Genomic DNA, 26,254 nt, shown 5'->3' on the forward strand with positions numbered 1-26,254 from the left:
TCGGACCTTCAGCGGACTTTTTCTGTTGAAAATCAGACGGACTTCAGATTTAGAACATGTTTCAAATCTTTCCAACAGACTCGAGTCTGGTCGAAAAATCAGTTCGTCTGTATCCTAGTCCGACGGACAAAAAAGGACGCAAGGGCAGCTATTGGCTACTGGCTATGAACTTCCTTATACTAGTCCCTTCGTACGTCATCACGTTCAAACCAACAGACTTTGGACCGGACTTTAGTCCGTTCGTGTGTGGGCAACTCCAGTCGTTCGAAAGTCCGTTGAAACTCCGTCGAAAGTCCGTCGGAAAGACCGTCAGACCTTTGATGCTGAAAAGTCCACCCTCCAATAAACCTATTTTGGATGACCTACGCCATGTGGCGTTCCCTTTTTCTCCTTTTTCCTCATGTCTGAGTACTGATGACCACCTCTGGACCACCACCATCCTTGGAATAGTTTGGTTGCCGACCACTCTTGAACTTTCGTTTAGAACCATTGCCCAACCTCGATTTGATTGGATTGGAGTCTGTGGCCCGTAGGATACCATCCCATCTGGCATCATCACACCACTGGGGACCCAGCACCCTAAAAGCCTTATAGATGCACTGCCGTATGGTATGTGCGTCCACCTGATCCGGTAACAGTACCTATTCTTATATCAGAATGTCTGTTTTGGCATACTTTCTACTTCAGTGAAGACAGAAGAGAAAGTTTTCCCAATATTGGACACTTTATATGTGGACATTTGGTCTTTTTATTCCTGTGTGCACTACTATTATTTCACAGCATTTTGGGGTTCATTTTGATGCTATACTTCATATACATTTGTTTGTTCACAAATCTCTTTGCTCATTTACGCCACTTCCGTGATATAGGTGCTCTGAGTGTGTATATCTTTATTCACTCTGTCACTATTCAGCGCTACACTTATTTTTTATAATTTCTGATCAGACTTGGTTTGTTTGTGTGTTTGCAGCTTATTTTTCACTTTTTTGGGGTTTAGCGCAGTATTTTCACTTTTCTTTTACACATCCCATATTTGAAACATAACCTAGGCTGACCCGCATAGAAGCAAACTCCTCTCTCCCACCCAATGAAAAAGGAGTTTGGCAGGTGATGGGTAATATTGTTAGTTTGCCTCAACTTAACCAGAACCCTCCAACCACCAGTCCAGATCCCATCACTGTCTTTAGTTTTTGTCAAATCAGAAACCATTTCACAATGTCTTCTAAGCCAGATGACAATATCCTGGGGGGGCACAGACTCATTCCAGAAAATGATGGTAACATTTGATGTGTCAGGTTTGGAGATAGGAATGAAGATGAAATTCTTCCAACCCTCTTTGTCCCGAAACCTACTGAAGCTGGCCCAGAATCTGTCTAAGTCAGACATGAGCTTAAAGCTGACATCATAACCTTATCTATCAGGGAGATTGATGACTGCCAGTATGTCTGCAGGTACAAACCCCATCTGCTGACACAGCAGCTCCCTTACGACAAACCTCCTATAAGGGAACTCCTCTCAGGAACTCCTATGCTTAAATCTGACCACGTTTCTCCTCTTAAAGGCCTCACTAGTCTAACTGCTACTGGTAGAAAAAGAAGGGGCCCCATGGCTCCAGGCATTCTGAAGGGGGACTTGACCAGATGGACCAGCATTCCCCTGTGGAGCAGGTGGTGGATCCACCAAAGGAGGGAAGTCATGGGGGTTATTCTGAACTGACTCCTCCATCACACCACATTCTCAGAGCTCTCTGACTGCTGATGACCCCATTCAGAATTACCTCAGTATTAGTGACATAAGCATTGCACATTACATCATTACTAGCAGCACTGATCTTATCCACATCGTTACTGGTTACCACAGCATTACTCCCATCATGGACACCAGTTACCCCAGCATGGAGCCCACCATGTGTATTAATGGCAGCACCACTGTTCTCACAATCCATATTGTGGGAGTCCACCATGTCACTTCTCTGAGTGTCCTGTACTGTGAAAGTCTGCTGTCAAACTAATGTTTCCGCTATCCTCTAAAGCTGGAAGTCCAGCAGGAAAATCATCTCCAACCTGGTGTTGCTCTTCACTGTCCTCCAGAGGCTGCAGAGTCTTCCCTTCAGGAGACACATTTGGTGGCAGCGTGCTTTGGACCAGATCCTCAGAATCTGACTCTGAAGAAGACTCAATCTTCAAATCATTCACAATTCTGCTACACCTCCGCCACTGGTCAAAGTTCTTTCAGAACAGCATCAATGCCCTTTGATACCCTGACCAGTTCAATGCCCAGGGAGTTTAGTTTACTGTCATATAAGATTTCCTTCTTGGGGTTGGCAGCTTTGAGCCTATAGACAGAGTCAATCTGCTTCTGGATTTTAGCTTTGGCTTTCCTCAGGGTATCCATTCTCTTTACCAGGACAGGCATCTTATCAGCCAGGTGCAGCACAGGTTCCAGCTTTAACCCCTTCTGCTTCATGTCTGCAGGACGTTTGAAATCCTGATCCACCTTTCCATCACCAGTACTGGGATGGGGGTCTCCGCTGGGTGTAGACTATTTCCCTGGGGCAGATTGTGGAGAATTTTTACCACCCTCATCTTTAGTCTGTTGCAGTTTAGAGCGTGATGAACGTTCCTGGACACTGCTCACAATTATGAACTGTTGTAAGTTCTCTTTAATGTTTTTTCATTCTAAAGAAGTCCTTGTATATTTGCGAGAAGTACTGGGAGCAGCAGATGTCTCTGCTCCACTCTGAGCTGGATGAGCCCTGTTCAGCTGGGTCTACAATGGCTGGCTGTCTTGAATCATGCTTCCAGAACTTGCACTGTACTGGGTGACATTATTACGTTGCTCAAATGACTGTGCCTCACTCTGCTGGGTTTGCTGGGGCGGCAATGGCTTACTGCCTTGAGTTGCTCTTCCAGAGATTGGACTGTGCTGAGCGACATTATCACTGACTGAACTGAATGAGCCCCACTCTGCTGGGCTTGCTGTGGCGGCAATGGCTGACTGCATTGAGTTGCTCTTTCAGAGCTTGGACTGTGCTGAGCGACATTATCACTGACTGAACTGAATGAGCCCCACTCTGCTGGGCTTGCTGTGGCGGCAATGGCTGACTGCATTGAGTTGCTCTTTCAGAGCTTGGACTGTGCTATACGACATTATTACGTTGCTGAACAGACTGCGCTGAATGAGCTCTACTCTGAACTGAGAGAGCTGTACTCTGCTGGGCTTGCAATGGCTGACTGCCTTGAAACATTCTTCCATAATGGGTGACATTATTACATTGCTGAACAGACTAAGCTAAATGAACCCCACTCTGCTGGGCTTGCCGCAGCTGCAATGGCTGGCTGGATTGAGTTAAACCTCCAGAACTTAGATGTTGCTGAACAGGCTTCCTCTTATCCATATTATACTGGATTTTCCTTCACAAACATTCCCATGTCTACTTACAGTCTCTGTAGATTGCTTTCGATTCCCATAACTCCGTCCTCCTGCTTCACCACCAACCACTGCTTCACCTGAAAGTCCTTGTGTAGGTCGAAAAGTCTGTGACTCTCCTGGCAGACATCTCAGCCCAGGGCAGCCCGACCCTGGGCTTGAACCAGACATCAGAGATCAGCACCACACAAACTACAGCTGCTCCACAGGGAGCTAGACCCTCTGAACAGTACCACTTCTCTTGTCATGTATGCTGGGTGTAATTCTGAGTAGTATCTGTCCTTATTCTGTATGTATGGAGATTTTTATTTGTAAAAACAAACAAGATACATAATAACAGACTAACTGACTGAAAATAACATAAATACAACAATTACTGGTATGTTGTTTTGGTCAAAAACTTAGCAGCTAAAGGGCATTAATAGGAAATAAATGTCATGTGACAATAAGACTCCTTTCCATAAATCTATACTTCAACATTTCATTATAAGTCAGAATCGGAGTCACTCTGCCCACTACTAGTTTCCAAATCAGATTCTGTGGATCCAGGATCATGGGGTGGACGCCTTTTAGTGGGCGGGTCATCCTCTGAGCCAATCACATACTCCTTTTCCACTCTTTTTAATTCCTGCTCCAGGTCCTGGGCCTCCAGAGAATAGAAGTCAGCCTCCGAATCTGATAACGCTTCATACCTATTGGTGGAAACTGCCGTACCCACTTCTGGTGCCCCTTTCACTTTTTTAGCTGGCTTCTGCACTAATGTCCAGTCACTTTCGGGTTTACGGGTAGACTTATCTTTTATATTCCTCTTCTGACCAGTGATCTTCACAGAGACAGGAACTGGAACAGAAGAGGAGTGTGGGGCCGGCTGCTCCTCAGCCTGCTGAACACTGTCCGTCCGCCCGGGAGTAGTCTCCTGGACCTCCGGAACCACCTCCTCCCTAGTCAATACAGCCCCATTCATTAAGGCTTCCTCCTCTAGTTGTTCTGCTGCAGCCAACAATTCATTGTCTGCAGATTCCCCATCCTTATTATGGAAGGCCTCCGGGCAATCCCTATGGAAATGGCCAAGCCCACCACATAGATTGCACTTAACTTTCTCACAGGTAGAACTGATGTGGCCAGCCTCCCCATAAAGATTACACTTGAGGATCGTACAAACATTCGCCACATGGCCAGATTTACCACATTTATAACATAACCTGGGCTGACCTGCATAGAAGCAAACTCCTCTCTCCCGCCCAATGAAAAAAGAGTTTGGTAGGTGATGGGTAACATTGTTACTTTGCCTCAACTTAACAAGAACCCTCCAACCACCAGTCCAGATCCCATCACTGTCTTTAGTTTTTGTCAACTCAGAAACCATTTCACAATGTCTTCTAAGCCAGATGACAATATCCTGGGGGGGCACAGACTCATTCCAGAAAATGATAGTAACATTTGCTGTGTCAGGTTTGGAGATGGGAATAAAGATGAAATTCCTCCAACCCTCTTTGTCCCGCAAACCACTGAAACTGGCCCAGAACCTGTCTAAGTCGGATATGAGCTTAAAGCTGACATCATAAACTTGTCTGTCAGGGAGATTGATGACTGCCAGTATGTCTGCAGGAGAAAGCCCCATCTGATGACACAGCAACTCCCTTACTACAAACCTCCTATCAGGGAGCTCCTCTCTGGAACCCCTATGCTTCAATCTGACCACATTCCTTCTCTTAAAGGCCTGACCAGTATCATGCCCCGTACACACGGTCGGATTTTCCGATGGAAAATGTCCGATCGGAGCGTGTTGTCGGAAATTCCGACCGTGTGTGGGCTCCATCGGACATTTTCCATCGGATTTTCCGACACACAAAGTTGGAGAGCAGGAGATAAAATTTTCCGACAACAAAATCCGTTGTCGGAAATTCCGATCGTGTGTACACAAATCCGACGGACAAAGTGCCACGCATGCTCAGAATAAATAAAGAGATGAAAGCTATTGGCCACTGCCCCGTTTATAGTCCCGACGTACGTGTTTTACGTCACCGTGTTTAAAACGATCGGATTTTCCGACAACTTTGTGTGACCGTGTGTATGCAAGACAAGTTTGAGCCAACATCCGTCGGAAAAAATCCTAGGATTTTGTTGTCGGAGTGTCCGAACAAAGTCCGACCGTGTGTACGGGGCATAACTGTTACTGGTGGAAAAAGAAGGGGCCCCACGGCTCCAGGCATTCCGAGGAGGGACATGACCAGATGGACCAGCATTCCCTTGTGGAGCAGGTGGTGGATCCACCAAAGGGGGAAAGTCCTGAGAGTTATTCTGAACTGACTCCTCCATTGCTACATTCTCAGAGCCCTCAGACTGCTGATGACCCCATTCAGATATACCAGCATTGATAACATCAGAATTATTCACCACATCAATATTAGTGACATCATCACTGCACCTCATATCATCATTACTAGCAGCATCATTACTAGTTACCCCAGTGTTACTCCCACCATGAACACCAGTCACCTCAGCATGGCTCCCACCAGGAGTACTAGTGGCAGCAGCACTGTTCTCACAATCCATGTGCTGGGAGTCCACCATGTCACTCCTCTGAGTCTCCTGTACTGTGAATGTCTGCTGGGTTATACTGATGTTTCCACTACCCTCCAGAGCTGGAAGTCCAGCAGGAGGATCTGCTCCAACCTCACTGTCCTCCAGAGGCTGCACAGTCTTCCCTTCAGGAGACACATGTGGTGGCTGCATGCGTTGGACCAGATCCCCCGAGTCTGACTCTGTAGAAGACTCAATCTTTCCACTCAATCCCGCCTCAAATCGATCACGATTGCGGTACACCTCCGCCATTGGTCCCAGTTCTTCCAGAACAGCATCAATGTCCTTTGACACACCGGCCAGTTCAATGCCCAGGGAGTTCAGTTTGCTGTCATATAAAATTTCCTTCTTGGGGTTGGCAGCTTTAAGTCTATAAACAGAGTCAATCTGCTTCTGGATTCTAGTCTTGGCTTTCCTCAGGGACGCCATTCTTTTTACCAGGAAAGGAATCTTGTCAGCCAGGTGCAGCGCAGGTTCAGACTTTAACACTTTCTGCTTCGCGGCTGCAGGGCGCTTGAAATTTTTGTCCACCTTCCCATTACCAGTACTGGTCTGAGGGTCTCTGCCGGGTGTAGATGATTTCACTGGGGGGGATTGTGGAAAATTATTACCACCCTCCTCTTTATTCTGCTGCAACTTAGAGCGCGATGAACGTCCCTGGCTGCTGCCCACCATTACACACTGTTGTAAGTTCTCTTTAATGGTTTTCTGTTCTAAGGAAGTTCTGGTGTATTTGCAAGGAGTACTGGGAGAAACCGATGTCTCTGCTCCACTCTGAGCTCTATGAACTGCACTCTGCTGAGCTTGCTGTGGTTGTAATGGCTGACTGCCTTAGATCACGCTTCCAGAACTTGGGCTGTACTGGGTGGTATTAGTATGTTGCTGGACTGAATGAGCCCCACTCTGCGGGGTTCTCTGAGTTGCACTTCCAGAGTTTGGACTGTGCTGAGCGATAATAACATGTCTCTGAACAGACTGAGCTGCACTGTGCTGGGCTTGCAATGGCTGGCTGGATTGGATCACGCTTCCAGAACTTGGACTGTACTGGGTGGTATTAGTATGTTCCTGGACTGAATGAGCCCCACTCTGAGGGGTTCTTTGAGTTGCACTTCCAGTGTTTGGACTGTGCTGAGCAATAACATGTCTCTGAACAGACTGAGCTGCACTGTGCTGGGCTTGCTGCGCCTGCAATGGCTGGTTGGACTGAGAACTCTTTTGCTGCATAACATCACCAGACTTCCTCTTATCAGTATTATCGGTACTTTTCATACAAACATTTCCATGTCTACTTACCGTCTCTGCAAGTGTCTTTCCATTCCCAGAACTCTGTCCTCCAGCTTCACCACCAACCACAGCTTCACCAGACAGTCCTTGAGTAGGCCGGAAAGCCTGGGACTCTCCTGAGAGAGATCCCCGCCCAGGGGAGCCCAACCCTGGGCTTGTACCAGACATCAGAGGAGTTCAGCACCACACAGACTTCAGCTGCTCCACAAGCAGCCACACCCTCTGCACAGTACCACTTCTCTTGTCCTGTATGCCGGATGTAATTCTGAGTAGTATTTGTCCTTATTCTGTATATATGGACATTGCACAGTACCGCTTCTCCTGTTCCTTATGATGGATGTAATTCTCAGTATTTGTTCTTAATCTGTATGTTTGGATGTTGCACAGTAGCACTTCACTTGTCCTGTATACTAAATTTGATTCTCAGTATCTGTTCTTATTCTGTAAGTATGGAGATTTTTATTTGTAAAAACAAACAAGATACATAATAACAGACTAACTGACTGAAAAGAACATAAATACAACAATTACTGACATGTTGTTTAGGTCAAAACCTTAGCAGTTAAAGGACATCAAATAGGAAACAAATGTCATGTGACAATAAGACTCCTTTCCATAAGTCTATACTTCTCCAACATTTCATTATAAGTCAGAATCGGAGTCACTCTGCTGACTACCAGTTTCCATATCAGATTCTGCGGATCCAGGATCAGAGGGCGGACGCCTCTTAGTGGGCGGGTCATCCTCTGAGCCAATCACATACTCTTTTTCCACTCTTTTTAATTCCTGCTCCAGTTCCTGGGCCTCCAGAGAATAGGAGTCGGCATCCGAATCTGATAACGCTTCATACCTATTGGTGGAAACTGCCGTACCCACTTCTGGTACCCCTTTCACTTTTTTAGCTGGCTTCTGCACTAATGTCCAGTCACTTTCGGGTTTACCGGTAGACTTATTCTTTTTATTCCTCCTCTTCTGACCAGTGATCTTTACAGAGACAGGAAGTGGAACAGAAGAAGAGTGTGCGGCCGGCTGCTCCTCAGCCTGCTGAACACTGTCCGTCCGCCCGGGAGTAGTCTCCTGGACCTCCGGGACCACCTCCTCCCTAGTCAATACAGCCCCATTCATTAAGGCTTCCTCCTCTAGTTGTTTTGCTGCAGCCAACAATTCATTGTCTGCAGATTCCCCATCCTTATTATGGAAGGCCTCCGGGCAATCCCTGTGGAAATGGCCAAGCCCACCACATAGATTGCACTTAACCTTCTCACAGGTAGAACTGATGTGGCCAACCTCCCCACAAAGATTACACTTCAGGATCGTACAAACATTCGCCACATGGCCAGATTTACCACATTTATAACATAACCTGGGCTGACCTGCATAGAAGCAAACTCCTCTCTCCCGCCCAATGAAAAAGGAGTTTGGTAGGTGATGGGTAACATTGTTACTTTGCCTCAACTTAACAAGAACCCTCCAACCACCCGTCCAGATCCCATCACTGTCTTTAGTTTTTGTCAACTCAGAAACCATTTCACAATGTCTTCTAAGCCAGATGACAATATCCTGAGGGGGGCACAGACTCATTTCAGAAAATGATGGTAACATTTGCTGTGTCAGGTTTGGAGATGGGAATAAAGATGACATTCCTCCAATCCTCTTTATCCCGCAAACCACTGAAACTGGCCCAGAACCTGTCTAAGTCAAACATGAGCTTAAAGCTGACATCATAACCTTGTCTGTCAGGGAGATTGATGACTGCCAGTATGTCTGCAGGCACAAACCCCATCTGATGACACAGCAACTCCCTTACTACAAACCCCCTATCAGGGAGCTCCTCTCTGGAACCCCTATGCTTCAATCTGACCACATTCCTTCTCTTAAAGGCCTGACCAGTATAACTGTTACTGGTGGAAAAAGAAGGGGCCCCACGGCTCCAGGCATTCCGAGGAGGGACATGACCAGATGGACCAGCATTCCCTTGTGGAGCAGTTGGTGGATCCACCAAAGGGGGGAAATCCTGAGGGTTATTCTGAACTGACTCCTCCATCGCTACATTCTCAGAGCCCTCAGACTGCTGATGACCCCATTCAAATATACCAGCATTGATAACATCAGAATTATTCACCACATCAACATTAGCGACATCATCACTGCACTTCATATCATCATTACTAGCAGCATCATTACTAGTTACCCCAGTGTTACTCCCACCATAAACACCAGTCACCCCAGCATGGCTCCCACCAGGAGTACTAGTGGCAGCAGCACTGTTCTCACAATCCATGTGCTGGGAGTCCACCATGTCACTCCTCTGAGTCTCCTGTACTGTGAATGTCTGCTGGGTTACTCTGATGTTCCCACTATCCTCCAGAGCTGGAAGTCCAGCAGGAGGATCTGCTCCAACCTCACTGTCCTCCAGAGGCTGCACAGTCCTCCCTTCAGGAGACACATGTGGTGGCTGCGTGCGTTGGACTGGTTCCCCAGAGTCTGACTCTGTAGAAGACTCAATCCTTCCACTCAATCCCACCTCAAATCGATCACGATTGCGGTACACCTCCGCCACTGGTCCCAGTTCTTCCAGAACAGTATCAATGTCCTTTGACACACCGGCCAGTTCAATGCCCAGGGAGTTCAGTTTGCTGTCATATAAAATTTCCTTCTTGGGGTTGGCAGCTTTAAGTCTATAAACAGAGTCAATCTGCTTCTGGATTCTAGTCTTGGCTTTTCTCAGGGTCTCCATTCTTTTTACCAGGAAAGGAATTTTGTCAGCCAGGCGCAGCGCAGGTTCAGACTTTAACCCCTTCTGCTTCGCGGCTGCAGGACGCTTGAAATCCTGATCCAACTTCCCATTACCAGTGCTGGTCTGAGGGTCTCTGCTGGGTGTAGATGGTTTCACTGGGGCAGGTAGTGGAAAATTATTACCACCCTCCTCTTTATTCTGCTGCAGCTTAGAGCACGATGAACGTCCCTGGCTGCTGTCCACCATTACACACTGTTGTAAGTTCTCTTTAATGGTTTTCTGTTCTAAGGAAGTTCTGGTGTATTTGTGAGGAGTACTGGGAGAAAACGATATCTCTGCTCCACTCTGAGCTCTATGAGCTGCACTCTGCTGAGCTTACTGTGGTTGTAATGGCTGACTGCCTTGGATCACGCTTCCAGAACTTGGACTGTACTGGGTGGCATTAGTATGTTCCTGGACTGAATGAGCCCCACTCTGCGGGGTTTGCATTGACTGTAATGACTGGCTGGATTGAGTTGTACTTCCAGTGTTTGGACTGTGCTTAGCAATAACATGTCTCTGAGTAGACTGAGCTGCACTGTGCTGGGCTTGCAATGGCTGGCTGGATTGGATCACGCTTCCAGAACTTGGACTGTACTGGGTGGTATTAGTATGTTCCTGGACTGAATGATCCCCACTCTGCTGGGTTCTTTGAGTTGCACTTCCAGAGTTTGGACTGTGCTGAGCGATAATAACATGTCTCTGAACAGACTGAGCTGCACTGTGCTGGGCTTGCTGGGCCTGCAATGGCTGGCTGGACTGAGAACTCTTTTGCTGAATAACATCACCAGACTTCCTCTTATCAGTATTATCGGTACTTTTCATACAAACATTTCCACATCTACTTACAGCCTCTGCAAGTGTCTTCCCATTCCCAGAACTCTGTCCTCCGGCTTCACCACCAACCACAGCTTCACCTGACAGTCCTTGTGTAGGCCGGAAAGCCTGGGACTCTCCTGAGAGAGATCCCTGCCCAGGGGAGCCCAACACTGGGCTTGTACCAGACATCAGAGGAGCTCAGCACCACACAGACTTCAGCTGCTCCACAAGCAGCCACACCCTCTGCACAGTACCACTTCTCTTGTCCTGTATGCCGGATGTAATTCTGAGTAGTATTTGTCCTTATTCTGTATATATGGAAATTTTTATTTGTAAAAAACAAACAAGATACATAATAACAGACTAACTGACTGAAAATAACATAAATACAACAATTACTGACGTGTTGTTTAGGTCAAAAATTTAGCAGTTAAAGGGCATTAATAGCAAACAAATGTTATGTGACAATAAGACTCCTTTCCATAAGTCTATACTTCTCCAACATTTCATTATAAGTCAGAATCGGAGTCACTCTGCCCACTACCAGTTTCCATATCAGATTCTGCGGATCCAGGATCAGAGGGCGGACGCCTTTTAGTGGGCGGGTCATCCTCTGAGCCAGTCACATACTCTTTTTCCACTCTTTTTAATTCCTGCTCCAGTTCCTGGGCCTCCAGAGAATAGGAGTCAGCTTCCGAATCTGATAACGCTTCATACCTATTGGTGGTAACTGCCGTACCCACTTCTGGTGCCCCTTTCACTTTTTTAGCTGGCTTCTGCACTAATGTCCAATCACTTTCGGGTTTACGGGTAGACTTATCTTTTTTATTCCTCTTCTGACCAGTGATCTTCACAGAGACAGGAACCGGAACAGAAGAGGAATGTGCGGCCGGCTGCTCCTCAGCCTGCTGAACACTGTCCGTCCACCCGGGAGTAGTCTCCTGGACCTCCGGGATCACCTCCTCCCTAGTCAATACAGCCCCATTCATTAAGGCTTCCTCCTCCAGTTGTTCTGCTGCAGCCAACAATTCATTGTCTGCAGATTCCCCACCCATATTATGGAAGGCCTCCGGGCAATCCCTGTAGAAATGGCCAAGCCCACCTCATAGATTGCACTTAACCTTCTCACAGGTAGAACTGATGTGGCCAACCTCCCCAGAAAGATTACACTTCAGGATCGTACAAACATTCGCCACATGGCCAGATTTACCACATTTATAACATAACCTGGGCTGACCTGCATAGAAGCAAACTCCTCTCTCCCGCCCAATGAAAAAAGAGTTTGGCAGGTGATGGGTAACATTGTTACTTTGCCTCAACTTAACAAGAACCCTTCAACCACCCGTCCAGATCCCATCACTGTCTTTAGTTTTTGTCAACTCAGAAACCATTTCACAATGTCTTCTAAGCCAGATGACAATATCCTGGGGGGGCACAGACTCATTCCAGAAAATGATGGTAACATTTGCTGTGTCAGGTTTGGAGATGGGAATAAAGATGAAATTCCTCCAACCCTCTTTGTCTCGCAAACCACTGAAACTGGCCCAGAACCTGTCTAAGTCAGACATGAGCTTAAAACTGACATCATAACTTTGTCTGTCAGGGAGATTGATGACTGCCAGTATGTCTGCAGGCACAAACCCCATCTGATGACACAGCAACTCCCTTACTACAAACCTCCTATCAGGGAGCTCCTCTCTGGAACCCCTATGCTTCAATCTGACCACATTTCTCCTCTTAAAGGCCTGACCAGTATAACTGTTACTGGTGGAAAAAGAAGGGGCCCCACGGCTCCAGGCATTCCGAGGAAGGACATGACCAGATGGACCAGCATTCCCTTGTGGAGCAGGTGGTGGATCCACCAAAGGGGGGAAATCCTGAGAGTTATTCTGAACTGACTCCTCCATCGCTACATTCTCAGAGCCCTCAGACTGCTGATGACCCCATTCAGATATACCAGCATTGATAACATCAGAATTATTCACCACATCAATATTAGTGACATCATCACTGCACCTCATATCATCATTACTAGCAGCATCATTACTAGTTACCCCAGTGTTACTCCCACCATGAACACCAGTCACCCCAGCATGGCTCCCACCAGGAGTACTAGTGGCAGCAGCACTGTTCTCACAATCCATGTGCTGGGAGTCCACCATGTCACTCCTCTGAGTCTCCTGTACTGTGAATGTCTGCTGGGTTAAACTGATGTCCCCACTATCCTCCAGAGCTGGAAGTCCAGCAGGAGGATCTGCTCCAACCTCACTGTCCTCCAGAGGCTGCACCGTCCTCACTTCAGGAGACACATGTGGTGGCTGTGTGCGTTGGACCGGATCCCCAGAGTCTGACTCTGTAGAAGACTCAATCCTTCCACTCAATCCCACCTCAAATCGATCACAATTGCGGTACACCTCTGCCACTGGTCCCAGTTCTTCCAGAACAGCATCAATGTCCTTTGACACACCGGCCAATTCAATGCCCAGGGAGTTCAGTTTGCTGTCATATAAAATTTCCTTCTTGGGGTTGGCAGCTTTAAGTCTATAAACAGAGTCAATCTGCTTCTGGATTCTAGTCTTGGCTTTTCTCAGGGTCTCCATTCTTTTTACCAGGTAAGGAATCTTGTCAGCCAGGTGCAGCGCAGGTTCAGACTTTAACCCCTTCTGCTTCGCGGCTGCAGGATGCTTGAAATCCTGATCCACCTTCCCATTACCAGTGCTGGGCTGAGGGTCTCTGCTGGGTGTAGATGGTTTCACTGGGGCAGATTGTGGAGAATGATTACCACCCTCTTTATTCTGCTGCAGCTTAGAGTGCGATGAACGTCCCTGGCCGCTGTCCACCATTACACACTGTTGTAAGTTCTCTTTAATGGTTTTCTGTTCTAAGGAAGTTCTGGTGTATTTGTGAGGAGTACTGGGAGAAACCGATGTCTCTGCTCCACTCTGAGCTCTATGAGCTGCACTCTGCTGGGCTTGCTGTGGTTGTAATGGCTGACTGCCTTGGATCACGCTTCCAGAACTTGGACTGTGGTATTAGTATGTTGCTGGACTGAATGAGCCCCACTCTGCGGGGTTTGCATTGACTGTAATGACTGGCTGGATTGAGTTGCACTTCCAGTGTTTGGACTGTGCTGAGCGATAATAACATGTCTCTGAGCAGACTGAGCTGCACTGTTCTGGGCTTGCAATGGCTGGATAGATTGGATCACGCTTCCAGAACTTGGACTGTACTGGGTGGTATTAGTATGTTCCTGGACTGAATGAGCCCCACTCTGAGGGGTTCTTTGAGTTGCACTTCCAGAGTTTGGACTGTGCTGAGCGATAATAACATGTCTCTGAACAGACTGAGCTGCACTGTGCTGGGCTTGCTGGGCCTACAATGGCTGGCTGGACTGAGAACTCTTGTGCTGAATAACATGACCAGACTTCCTCTTATCAGTATTATCGCTACTTTTCATACAAACATTTCCATGTCTACTTACAGTCTCTGCAAGTGTCTTCCCATTCCCAGAACTCTGTCCTCCCACTTCACCACCAACCACAGCTTCACCAGACAGTCCTTGTGTAGGCCGGAAAGCCTGGGACTCTCCTGAGAGAGATCCCCGCCCAGGGGAACCCAACCCTGGGCTTGTACCAGTCGTCAGAGGAGCTCAGCACCACACAGACTTCAGCTGCTCCACAAGCAGCCACACCCTCTGCACAGTACTACTTCTCCTGTTCCTTATGATGGATGTAATTCTCAGTATTTGTTCTTAATCTGTATGTTTGGATGTTGCACAGTAGCACTTCACTTGTCCTGTATACTAAATTTAATTTTCAGTATCTGTTCTTATTCTGTAAGTATGGAGATTTTTATTTGTAAAAACAAACAAGATACATAATAACAGACTAACTGACTGAAAAGAACATAAATACAACAATTACTGACATGTTGTTTAGGTCAAAAACTTAGCAGTTAATAGGAATAAATGTCAATAGGAATAAATGTGACAATAAGACTCCTTTCCATAAATCTATACTTCTCCAACATTTCATTATAAGTCAGAATCGGAGTCACTCTGCCCACTACCAGTTTCCATATCAGATTCTGCGGATCCAGGATCAGGGGGCGGACGCCCTTTAGTGGGCGGGTCATCCTCTGAGCCAATCACATACTCCTTTTCCACTCTTTTTAATTCCTGCTCCAGTTCCTGGGTCTCTAGAGAATAGGAGTCGGCATCCGAATCTGATAACGCTTCATACCTATTGGTGGAAACTGCCGTACCCACTTCTGGTACCCCTTTCACTTTTTTAGCTGGCTTCTGCACTAATGTCCAGTCACTTTCGGGTTTACGGGTAGACTTATCTTTTTTATTCTTCCTCTTCTGACCAGTGATCTTCACAGAGACAGGAACTGGAACAGAAGAGGAGTGTGGGGCCAGCTGCTCCTCAGCCTGCTGAACACTGTCCGTCTGCCCGGGAGTAGTCTCCTGGACCTCCGGGACCACCTCCTCCCTAGTCAATACAGCCCCATTCATTAAGGCTTCCTCCTCTAGCTGTTCTGCTGCAGCCAACAATTCATTGTCTGCAGATTCCCCATCCTTATTATGGAAGGCCTCCGGGCAATCCCTATGGAAATGGCCAAGCCCACCACATAGATTGCACTTAACCTTCTCACAGGTAGAAGTGATGTGGCCAACCTCCCCACAAAGATTACACTTGAGGATCGTACAAACATTCGCCACATGGCCAGATTTACCACATTTATAACATAACCTGGGCTGACCTGCATAGAAGCAAACTCCTCCCTCCCGCCCAATGAAAAAGGAGTTTGGCAGGTGATGGGTAACATTGTTACTTTGCCTCAACTTAACAAGAACCCTCCAACCACCCGTCCAGATCCCATCACTGTCTTTAGTTTTTGTCAACTCAGAAACCATTTCACAATGTCTTCTAAGCCAGATGACAATATCCTGGGGGGGCACAGACTCATTCCAGAAAATGATGGTAACATTTGCTGTGTCAGGTTTGGAGATGGGAATAAAGATGAAATTCCTCCAACCCAATAACATCACCAGACTTCCTCTTATCAGTATTATCGGTACTTTTCATACAAACATTCCCATGTCTACTTACAGTCTCTGCAAGTGTCTTCCCATTCCCAGAACTCTGTCCTCAGGCTTCACCACCAACCACAGCTTCACCAGACAGTCCTTGTGTAGGCCGGAAAGCCTGGGACTCTCCTGAGAGAATTCCCCGCCCAGGGGAGCCCAACCCTGGGCTTGTACCAGACATCATAGGAGCTCAGCACCACACAGACTTCAGCTGCTCCACAAGCAGCCACACCCTCTGCACAGTACTACTTCTCCTGTCCCTTATGATGGATGTAATTCTCAGTATTTGTTCTTAATCTGTATGTTCGGATGTTGCACAGTAGCACTTCACTTGTCCTGTATACTAAATTTAATTCTCAGTATCTGTTCTTATTCTGTAAGCATGGAGATTTTTATTTGTAAAAACAAACAAGATACATAATAACAGACTAATTGACTTAAAATAACATAAATACAACAATTACTGACATGTTGTTTAGGTCAAATACTTAGCAGTTAAAAAAGGGCATGAATAGGAAATAAATGTCATGTCACAATAAGACTCCTTTCCAGAAATCTATACTTCTCCAACATTTCCTAATTTCCAAACCCTTAATCCATCGTAACTCGGATAACACTAAACTTGCAATTTTACTAGAGATAAACTGTTCATTATGCATGGCAACTTTAGTCCTTACATGCCATTGAGAGTACTTGACTACGGTAATGATGATGTACATTGTCCCTCTATTTACACCGTGTATTGTTGGGGGAACACCATAAAGCCTGTCTGAGCAACTTAGGTTTTCCAACCTTTGGATCCCAACTCCAGCAGCTACTTCCTTCCAGACTTCACGGCTTCCCCAACAATCCACCAAGAAATGCTCCATGGACTCCTCCTGATTACAGCCTAAAGGGCAGATCCTTTCAGATGCGGCCAGACCTTTCATGTCCCCCTCACATACATCTTCCCATGGAGAGACAGCCAGGCAATGTCATGAAACTTTGAGGGTAATCTGGGGCTATTCAACAACTTTAAGCTTTCCTCCATAACAGCTGTAGTGCAGTCTCTGAGTACAAGTGGAGAACAGAAAAAGGTCCTACAGATCCTCTGGTATAACAATTTCCTTGGGCTTTTTTCAAGGTAGGATTTCTCAATCCCCCACCTCCTCAGAGACTTCAGAGCTGAGTCCAGATATGGTGGGAGATAACCCTGAGTACATCTCTTCCTCTTGAGAGAACCACCCCGCATCCAAGACTCTGCACGAGGCAATATCCAGGCCCTAACACTGTTTACCCACGGAGGGCCAACATCGGAGTCCAAACACCCAAAATTAACTTTAAGAAACAGAGAATCAAAAAACACCTTAGGATTTATCATATTCAACCCACCCTCTTTCTTCAGCAGGTAAGTAACCCCTCTTTTTATTGGATTCAGTCTATTACCCCAGAAGAGCTGAAAAAACAGACTGAAGAGCCTTGCAGAGAAAGATTCTGGCAATGGAAAAACCATAGAGACATATAGAAAGATAGGAATTAAGTACGTCTTCAACATTTTGACCCTTTCTCTGTAGGTCAACTTGCAATTCTTCCATCGCTGAACCCTTGCATTTCCAGCATCCAATTTCTCCTCCCAATTTAGCCTGGCATTATCTTCCCTTCCAAACTTAACCCCTAAGATCTTAAGACAACTTGAAGCTTTTGCAAACTGGGGCAGATCAAAATCTGGATAACCCTGCAGTGTCCAGAGAGCTTCACTCTTCTCAAAGTTGACAAGAGACCCAGAGGCCTCAGAGTAAGTTCCAATGGAAGCTGCTAGCAACTGGGCCTCATGGGAGGTGGACACCACTACAGTGACATCATCCGCATAAGCGAATACGGATAGGGCCGAGGCATGGGGAACAGGTACCCCCCGAAAATCACACTCCTGCAGTGATCTCAAAAAAGGATCAATGGCAAAAACATATAAGAGGGGACTCAAGGGGCAACCCTGCCTCACCCCAGCCTCAACCCTAAAAGTACCGCCCTGACACCCATTGATAAGTGGAAAACTCTCAGCTTTCCAGTATAAAGTTCTCAGCCAATCAACAAATAACCTTGGGATACCATACTTTAACAAAGTCGCCCACAGATACCCATGGTCAACCCTGTCAAAAGCTTTAGCTTGGTCTAAACTCACCATATACTTCCCATGCCTAAGAACCTTACACCTCTCAAAAGCTTCCCTCAAGGAAATGAGAGCACCATAAATATTCCGCCCTTTTACCGTGCCATACTGACAGTCTGTCAATAGTGCTGGAGAAAAACACTTTAACCTAGAAAATAATATTTATGCCAGAATCTTCCGGTCTACATTTAAAAGGGCTATAGGCCTCCAGTTCTTGATGTCATTAGGTTCTCTACCCTTGAACAGCAGAACTAAGGATGATACTCTCATGGATAGAGGCATCAGGCATTTCTCCAAACAACTTTTAAACACATCCACCAGAATCGGAGACAGGAGCTCTTTAAATTTCTTATAAAATTCAGCTGTAATGCCATCAGGTCCTGGTGCCTTCTTTTGACGTAATTTATCAATAGCCTCCCTAACTTCCTCCACCGTTATGTCTGCTGTCAAAGGAGAAAAATCCAAATTATCAACAACAGGACCTGGAACCGCCTCCAAGAACTGTGCCATCTTCTTCTTATCCAAACCCTTCTCCCGAAATAAGTCAGCATAGTATGATCTTACCACTCCCAGAATACCCTCCTGAGACTCCTGCAAAATCCCCTGGGAATCCTTCAGGCCCATCATTAACTTCCTAGTCACCTTGTCCCTACAATTTTCAAAGGGATCAGGTGTCCCTGGGGATCCATAATCCCGTTCAAATACCAGGGAGTTGTATCTGCTATATTGATATTGACTTAGCTCAGATTTTAGTTGATCAATCTTCCTCCCTGCCTCCAACCCGCCAGAATAAAGCGACTCCAGCTCTTTCCTCAGCCTGAGACTGTCTTTAGTTTTTGTCAACTCAGAAACCATTTCACAATGTCTTCTAAGCCAGATGACAATATCCTGGGGGGCACAGACTCATTCCAGAAAATGATGGTAACATTTGCTGTGTCAGGTTTGGAGATGGGAATAAAGATGAAATTCGTCCAACCCTCTTTATCCCGCAAACCACTGAAACTGGCTCAGAACCTGTCTAAGTCAGACATGAGCTTAAAGCTGACATCATAACCTTGTCTGTCAGGGATATTGATGACTGCCAGTATGTCTGCAGGCGCAAACCCCATCTGATGACACAGCAACTCCCTCACTACAAACCTCCTATCAGGGAGCTCCTCTCTGGAACCCCTATGCTTCAATCTGACCACATTCCTTCTCTTAAAGGCCTGACCAGTATAATTGTTACTGGTGGAAAAAGAAGGGGCCCCACGGCTGCAGGCATTCCCAGGAGGAACATGACCAGATGGACCAGCATTCCCTTGCGGAGCAGGTGGTGGATCCACCAAAGGGGGGAAATCCTGAGAGTTATTCTGAACTGACTCCTCCATTGCTACATTCTCAGAGCCCTCAGACTGCTAATGACCCCATTCAGATATACCAGCATTGATAACATCAGAATTATTCACCACATCAATATTAGTGACATCATCACTGCACCTCATATCATCATTACTAGCAGTATCATTACTAGTTACCCCAGTGTTACTCCCACTATGAACAGCAGTCACCCCAGCATGGCTCCCACCAGGAGTACTAGTGGCAGCAGCACTGTTCTCACAATCCATGTGCTGGGAGTCCACCATGTCACTCCTCTGAGTCTCCTGTACTGTGAATGTCTGCTGGGTTACTCTGATGTTCCCACCACCCTCCAGAGCTGGAAGTCCAGCAGGAAGATCTACTCCAACCTCACTGTCCTCCAGAGGCTGCACAGTCTTCCCTTCAGGAGGCACATGTGGTGGCTGCGTGCGTTGGACCGAATCCCCAGAGTCTGACTCTGTAGAAGACTCAATCCTTCCACTCAATCCCGCCTCAAATCGATCACGTTTGTAGTACACCTCCGCCACTGGTCCCAGTTCTTCCAGAACAGTATCAATGTCCTTTGACACACCGGCCAGTTCAATGCCCAGGGAGTTCAGTTTGCTGTCATATAAAATTTCCTTCTTGGGGTTGGCAGCTTTAAGTCTATAAACACAGTCAATCTGCTTCTGGATCCTAGTCTTGGCTTTTCTCAGGGACGCCATTCTTTTTGCAAGGAAAGGAATCTTGTCAGCCAGGTGCAGCGCAGGTTCAGACTTTAACACTTTCTGCTTCGCGGCTGCAGGACGCTTGAAATTGTGATCCACCTTCCTATTACCAGTGCTGGTCTGAGGGTCTCTGCTGGGTGTAGATGGTTTCACTGGGGCGGATTGTGGAAAATTATTACCACCCTCTTCTTTATTCTGCTGCAGCTTAGAGCGCGATGAACGTCCCTGGCTGCTGTCCACCATTACACACTGTTGTAAGTTCTCTTTAATGGTTTTCTGTTCTAAGGAAGTTCTGGTGTATTTGTGAGGAGTACTGGGAGAAACTGATGTCTCTGCTCCACTCTGAGCTCTATGAGCTGCACTCTGCTGAGCTTGCTGTGGTTGTAATGGCTGACTGGATTGGATCACGCTTCCAGAACTTGGACTGTACTGGGTGGTATTAGTAAGTTGCTGGACTGAATGAGCCCCACTCTGAGGGGTTTGCATTGACTGTAATGACTGGCTGGATTGAGTTGCACTTCCAGAGTTTGGACTGTGCTGAGCGATAATAACATGTCTCTGAACAGACTGAGCTGCACTGTGCTGGGCTTGCAATGGCTGGCTGGATTGGATCACGCTTCCAGAACTTGGACTGTACTGGGTGGTATTAGTATGTTCCTGGACTGAATGAGCCCCACTCTGAGGGGTTCTTTGAGTTGCACTTCCAGTGTTTGGACTGTGCTGAGCGATAATAACATGTCTCTGAACAGACTGAGCTGCACTGTGCTGGGCTTGCTGGGCCTGCAATGGCTGGCTGGATTGAGAACTCTTTTGCTGAATAACATCACCAGACTTCCTCTTATCAGTATTGTCGGTACTTTTCATACAAACATTTCCACATCTACTTACAGTCTCTGCAAGTGTCTTCCCATTCCCAGAACTCTGTCCTCCCGCTTCACCACCAACCACAGCTTCCCCAGACAGTCCTTGTGTAGGCTGGAAGCCTGGGACTCTCCTGAGAGAGATCCCCGCCCAGGGGAGCCCAACCCTGGGCTTGTACCAGACATCAGAGGAGCTCAGCACCACACAGACTTCAGCTGCTCCACAAGCAGCCACACCCTCTGCACAGTACTACTTCTCTTGTCCCGTATGATGGATGTAATTCTTAGTATCTGTTCTTAATCTGTATGTTCGGAAGTTGCACAGCACCAGTCCTGTACATAGGGCTGATATAAAGGGGTAGAATTAGAAGAATTTTTGGTACAGTTGTAGGTCATTCTTGAAGTTTCTCTCAGTTTGGATTGTGAAGAATTTATATTGGTGGCCTCCGGTGATTGCGCCCTGTGGCTCTGTCGTTAGAGCTAACAAGTGGTCACTTGTGGAGGACGCTGCTGAGATCTGGTCAGTGTTAGCTGCTCAGTATTCCACAATCATCAGATAATCTTGATGGAAAGCGGCTCATTCCTATAGACAAAAATATTGTATTATCTTCATCCATGCCTTCATCTTCTGATATCCAGAAACACCTAACTAACCACAATAAATGAATGACCGATATACTGAAGGGGAATACCCCTACCCAGAGGCGTAGCTTGAAGCTTGTGGGCCCTGATGCAAAAAGTTGACCTGGGCCCCCCCCCCACTACCACCCACCACTTCCACCGTGTGTGCAGATACACCCACCGCACGCTAAGATACTCAAATTGGCTTAAGAGTTTAGCGTTCCCAGAGTTCCTCCTTACATTAGAGGACAGGGATCACCCCTGCAGAATCAGAGGACAGGGATCACTGCTGGAGAATCAGAGGACAGGGCCCCTTGGCAGGTAATTTGGCAGAGCTCCTTTCCCATTCCAGCACTGTAAACAGCTCCTCGCCCCCACAATACACAGGGCTGAAATCACATTCTTTTACACACAGTCTATCAGCCTTCACAGGGTATATCTGGCTTTTATGTTACCGTTCTGACCTGTGAAATAACCTGGTCGGAACGGCAGTGTAGTTGCAGTAGGCAAATACACTCTATGCAGATCATGGCTGACTGGCTGTGTTGTAAAGAAATGTGATTGCAGCCCTGCGGTGGAGGAGCAGTATAGAGTGCTGTACTGGGAAAGAAGCTCAGCAGTAGGCATAGCATCCAAGGCGGAGGGGGTGGTCAGGGGCTTTTGGGGGGGGGGGACTTAGATACAGGGGGCAAAGCCATGTGACATGAAATCTGGAGCCTGCAGCCCCTCAGGGGCCCCTCAGGAGGTGTTATGGGATTTGTTTTGGCAATTTCTGAAGGTTTCTCTGTCAGTGTTGGCAGGTGTTGGGGAAGTTGTCAGGGAAGTGGGGTAAGCGGACATCCCTGGGTGGGGGGTACAGAGAATCCCAGCTAGTGACTAGAAGACACTGAACGGTGTCTTACCTCACCAGTGACATTGGTCCCATCATGGCTACAGGACGGCACTCTCCTCCTCTTAACTCGCTGAGCTTGGTTACCATTCCATTTTGCCAGCACACAGCACAGACACTTCCCAGTCCTGGGCTGCTTTCACCCCATGCTCCTCTATCCATTCAGGAAATGGCTCACAGCTTCTCCCCAGCCAATGAGAACAGAGGGGTGTGGACTGTGGAAGGTAAAGCGGAAGCCGAGTACTGGAGCGTGGCTGTGGGACCCTAGGGCAGATCGGACCTGGACTTTGTGGAGGATATAATATGACAGGGAGGCTACAGGGGCCCCCTGGAGCTAGGGGCGGGGTTGCGATTGAGGACCCCTGCAACCCCTTATGCTACGCCCATGCCCCTACCCCTGGGCTGTATACACTGAAGAAGGATTTCATGGACTTGTATAGGAATGTGATCAGTTCTCATCATATATATATTCACAGCTCAAAACCATTGACATGTGACATTGTGTTATTATTATCCTCTGTAAAGCGCAACATATGACTGATGACAGAAGTTTCTCCATTACTTATTACTGTAGATTTGGAACTTCCTCTGCCTAGCAGTGATTGGACTGTAAATGGGCATCATAACACAACCAATTCATCTTCCAATGAGCTGGCAGGTGACACATGGAGATAGGGCATAACGGTGTCACCCACCAGACTATGCAGTGTGGCACAGTTTTACAAAAGAGAATCTTTTCAATCAGTGTGATCTCTAAATCTAATTAATAATGTTGGTATTTTTAATAATGTTGCTCCTTCATTTGCCAGGGGGGCACCCATATGTGCCATATGTCCCATGGGCACACATGGGTTTGGATACTAGTCTGAGCACGTCCAAGCTCATCATTGGGCGAGAGCAGCGCTCCCATACCAGGGGCAAGTGTATATGCAGCTGCAAGACGGGGAAAGCACCAGCCACAGATGATTGGCCTGTACAGGTGACAGCCTACTGGTGGGTTTGGATTCTAGTCAGCACATTCCCAAGCTCAACACTGCTCTCTCCCATTAAATGGAGGCAGGGCTGTCCCCTTCAGCTGCTTTAGATATATGCACTTAGATACACATGAATACTTCAGATTTTGGTAAAGCAGATCATTGGCATAACTATAGAACTTTAGCCATCTCAGCCCATGTGGCTACTATGGGGCCCAGGGTTGGGAAAGGGGCCCTAAATGGGAGGCTGTCTGATATCTCCATTCCAAAAGAACTCTCAGATGCACAGGATCATGCTTTTGGACTATGCTATCATAAGTCACAGATCTCCTTTGCATCCCCCATTTATGAGTAGATATATTGCTTTCAGAGCTTCTAGTCATCCTGGGCTTGTATGCCTAAAGCTGGCCATACCCTGTGTGGACTGAGTGAAGTTCCTGATGGACCATGTGAAATCTGATCAGTGGATGGCCCTGTCAGCCCAGCTCTGTTTGACAAAAGCTGATCGTTTGTCTTTCGTCAATGGGAAAAGTACTAGTTGAAAAGCTGCTGCATTCATTCAGATGGTAAATCAGATCAGATTCGTCCATCTGCACTGTTTAGTATGGATGAAGGAATCTGTTGGGGGGGGGGGCTTAGAATTTAAATGCAATCACCAATATTTTATATTCAGATGAAGATGAGTTGATGAAAAATGCTACTAAGCAGCTATTTGTAGAATTAAGGTTAGGGGCTCATGAACTTAGCCACCTCTGGCTGTATGCTGTAAAGTTCGGCTGCATTTTCCCGTCAGGGGGTCACAGGTACCCCATAGAAGGCAATAACTGCCCATGGGTATATGCGTATAAACATGCACGCATATGGACGTATGACCCTGGACACAGACAGTTGCATTTGGCTTTGTATGTCCAGGTTGATGATTCAAGTACCAGCATGTATCCACACATAACCTTTTCTTTCTATGGGTGGCTGTATCCATCATCTGTGGCTTCAAGGCAGGGAAATATGGATTCATTCTCTGGCATACAGCTATAGGCAGCCATGTGCCCTGAAAGTGAATTCCCTGCACTGCTGCCACCTCTACTCGGGTAACTTCTACCCACAGCTCTGCTCACTAATAGTGTACTGGCTATGCTTACAGGTTTCCTGCTGCCCCTCCTTGATCTAGATATACTTTATAGTAGGATCAATGACACTGTTGTCCCAATTGACATTGCCAGGTGTCACATATAAAGGTGACTGGGGGAGGGCCATCAAAATTTTGCCATGGGATACCCAAGAATTGTAGTTATACCCCTGAAGAAGAGCCAATGATATGGGAAACGCCTTGAATGCTGCTCTTACTTCATAACGGGATTAGCTCCTTTGCATTGCATTACAATACATGCATAGTGCTGAATGAAGGGGTTCTGAGGGCTATTCTGTGTGTGGCAGCGTTTTTAAACATCTTGTCATTTTGTAAAGCTTAGATACCTTTTGTGTTTTTAATTATTTTTTTATTTATTTTTTCTTTTTTATAAATTCTTTATTTAACAAGATAGAACACGCGGGTATAGAAAGCCCAACAGGATGTAATACAATGACAGTTCAGGATATACATCACTTTATCTGTGAATACACAACCGTAAGAGCTCTGTGCTCAAAGTTTCCTACTGGAATAAAGGCAGGACGTATGTCTACTGAGTAGAGGACCTCCGTGTCCCTCATGGTCCCTTTAATTTTCTCGGCAATAGCCGTATTTTAAGGGAGTGGCTACGGGATTGAAGCCGGCTCTCACCGGCCCCTAGAAGTCATTATCCGGCATGAAAGGACCTGGATCAGAAACAGAAACAAAAGGAGCTGGAAAAAGGAGAGGGGGAGGAAGGGAAAATGGGGGGAGAAAGAAAAAAAAAAGGGGGGGAGTGAAGGGGGAGGGAGGAAAGGGGTGAATATTCCCCTGTCCGGTCATTTCCAATTCCCCAGGGAAAATTTTCAGTTATTCCCCTCAAGAGGGTTGGTTCACTAGCCATCTGTATTCCTCGGAGTAGATAAACTCATGCCAAAAGTAAAATTTTTTGGAGAATTTCTCATTTAAGCCTTTTTCCGTGGCCACCAAGTCCTCCATTGCATGTATGTCCGCTACTTTTTTCAACCATGTCGCCACCGTCGGAAGCAGGGTCTGCTTCCAATACAGTGGGATGCAGCTTTTTGCTGCCGTGAGCAAGAAAGGCAATATAGATTTTCTATAGCTCTTGCTTGGGATCTCATGATGACGCAGAAGGAAGAATTCAGGGGACTCCGGCAAAACCTGGTCCGTGAACTTTTGGACGATGCGATGGACCTCGGTCCAAAAGGGTTGTATCAACCTGCATGACCAGAAAACATGGAGGAGGGTTCCAACTTCTTCCCCACATCTCCAACACAGGTCTGTGCTCTGGGGAAACATCTTGTGGATCCTTACTGGTGTGTAATACCACCGGGACAGCAATTTGTATCCCGTCTCTTGGTGTCTCGCACATACGGAAGTCTTGTGAGAAAAAAGGATGATCCACTCAATCTGTTTGACTGTGAATTTAAGCCCCAGATCACGTTCCCACCTGTCAATGTAGGGAGGTCTGGTGTCCGGCTGTGGGGACACCAGAAGCTGGTATGTTAGTGAAATCGTGTGTCTCAGTGGAGACTGATCCAGGCAGAGCAATTCAAAGGGAGATAGTTGGGAGTTAGTTGCCTACCAAG

The 26,254-nt window shown here is 46.8% G+C and overlaps 2 protein-coding genes across 3 annotated transcripts in view; one reads left to right on the forward strand and one right to left on the reverse strand.

The window, feature by feature from the left end:
- The window catches only part of PLEKHA5 (pleckstrin homology domain containing A5), a 619,814-nt gene extending 617,717 nt beyond the window's left edge, over nt 1-2,097 (forward strand). For both annotated transcript variants that reach the window (XM_073621378.1, XM_073621382.1), the window contains one exon: nt 2,086-2,097. The gene's annotated coding sequence lies outside the window, so the exon portion shown is untranslated. The remainder of the gene's footprint in view (nt 1-2,085) is intronic.
- A 123-nt stretch (nt 2,098-2,220) lies between these two features.
- LOC141133994 (uncharacterized) lies at nt 2,221-9,454 on the reverse strand. Its single transcript, XM_073623591.1, has 4 exons — nt 9,391-9,454; nt 8,985-9,270; nt 4,382-4,955; nt 2,221-2,541 (listed from the first exon to the last, which is right to left on the reverse strand). Exons 1-4 carry the CDS (start codon nt 9,452-9,454, stop codon nt 2,221-2,223), a joined length of 1,245 nt encoding a protein of 414 aa, XP_073479692.1.
- Nucleotides 9,455-26,254: the final 16,800 nt, after the last annotated feature.

The sequence above is a fragment of the Aquarana catesbeiana genome, linkage group LG03 (assembly GCF_042186555.1).
Source record: "Aquarana catesbeiana isolate 2022-GZ linkage group LG03, ASM4218655v1, whole genome shotgun sequence".
NCBI lineage: Eukaryota > Metazoa > Chordata > Amphibia > Anura > Ranidae > Aquarana > Aquarana catesbeiana.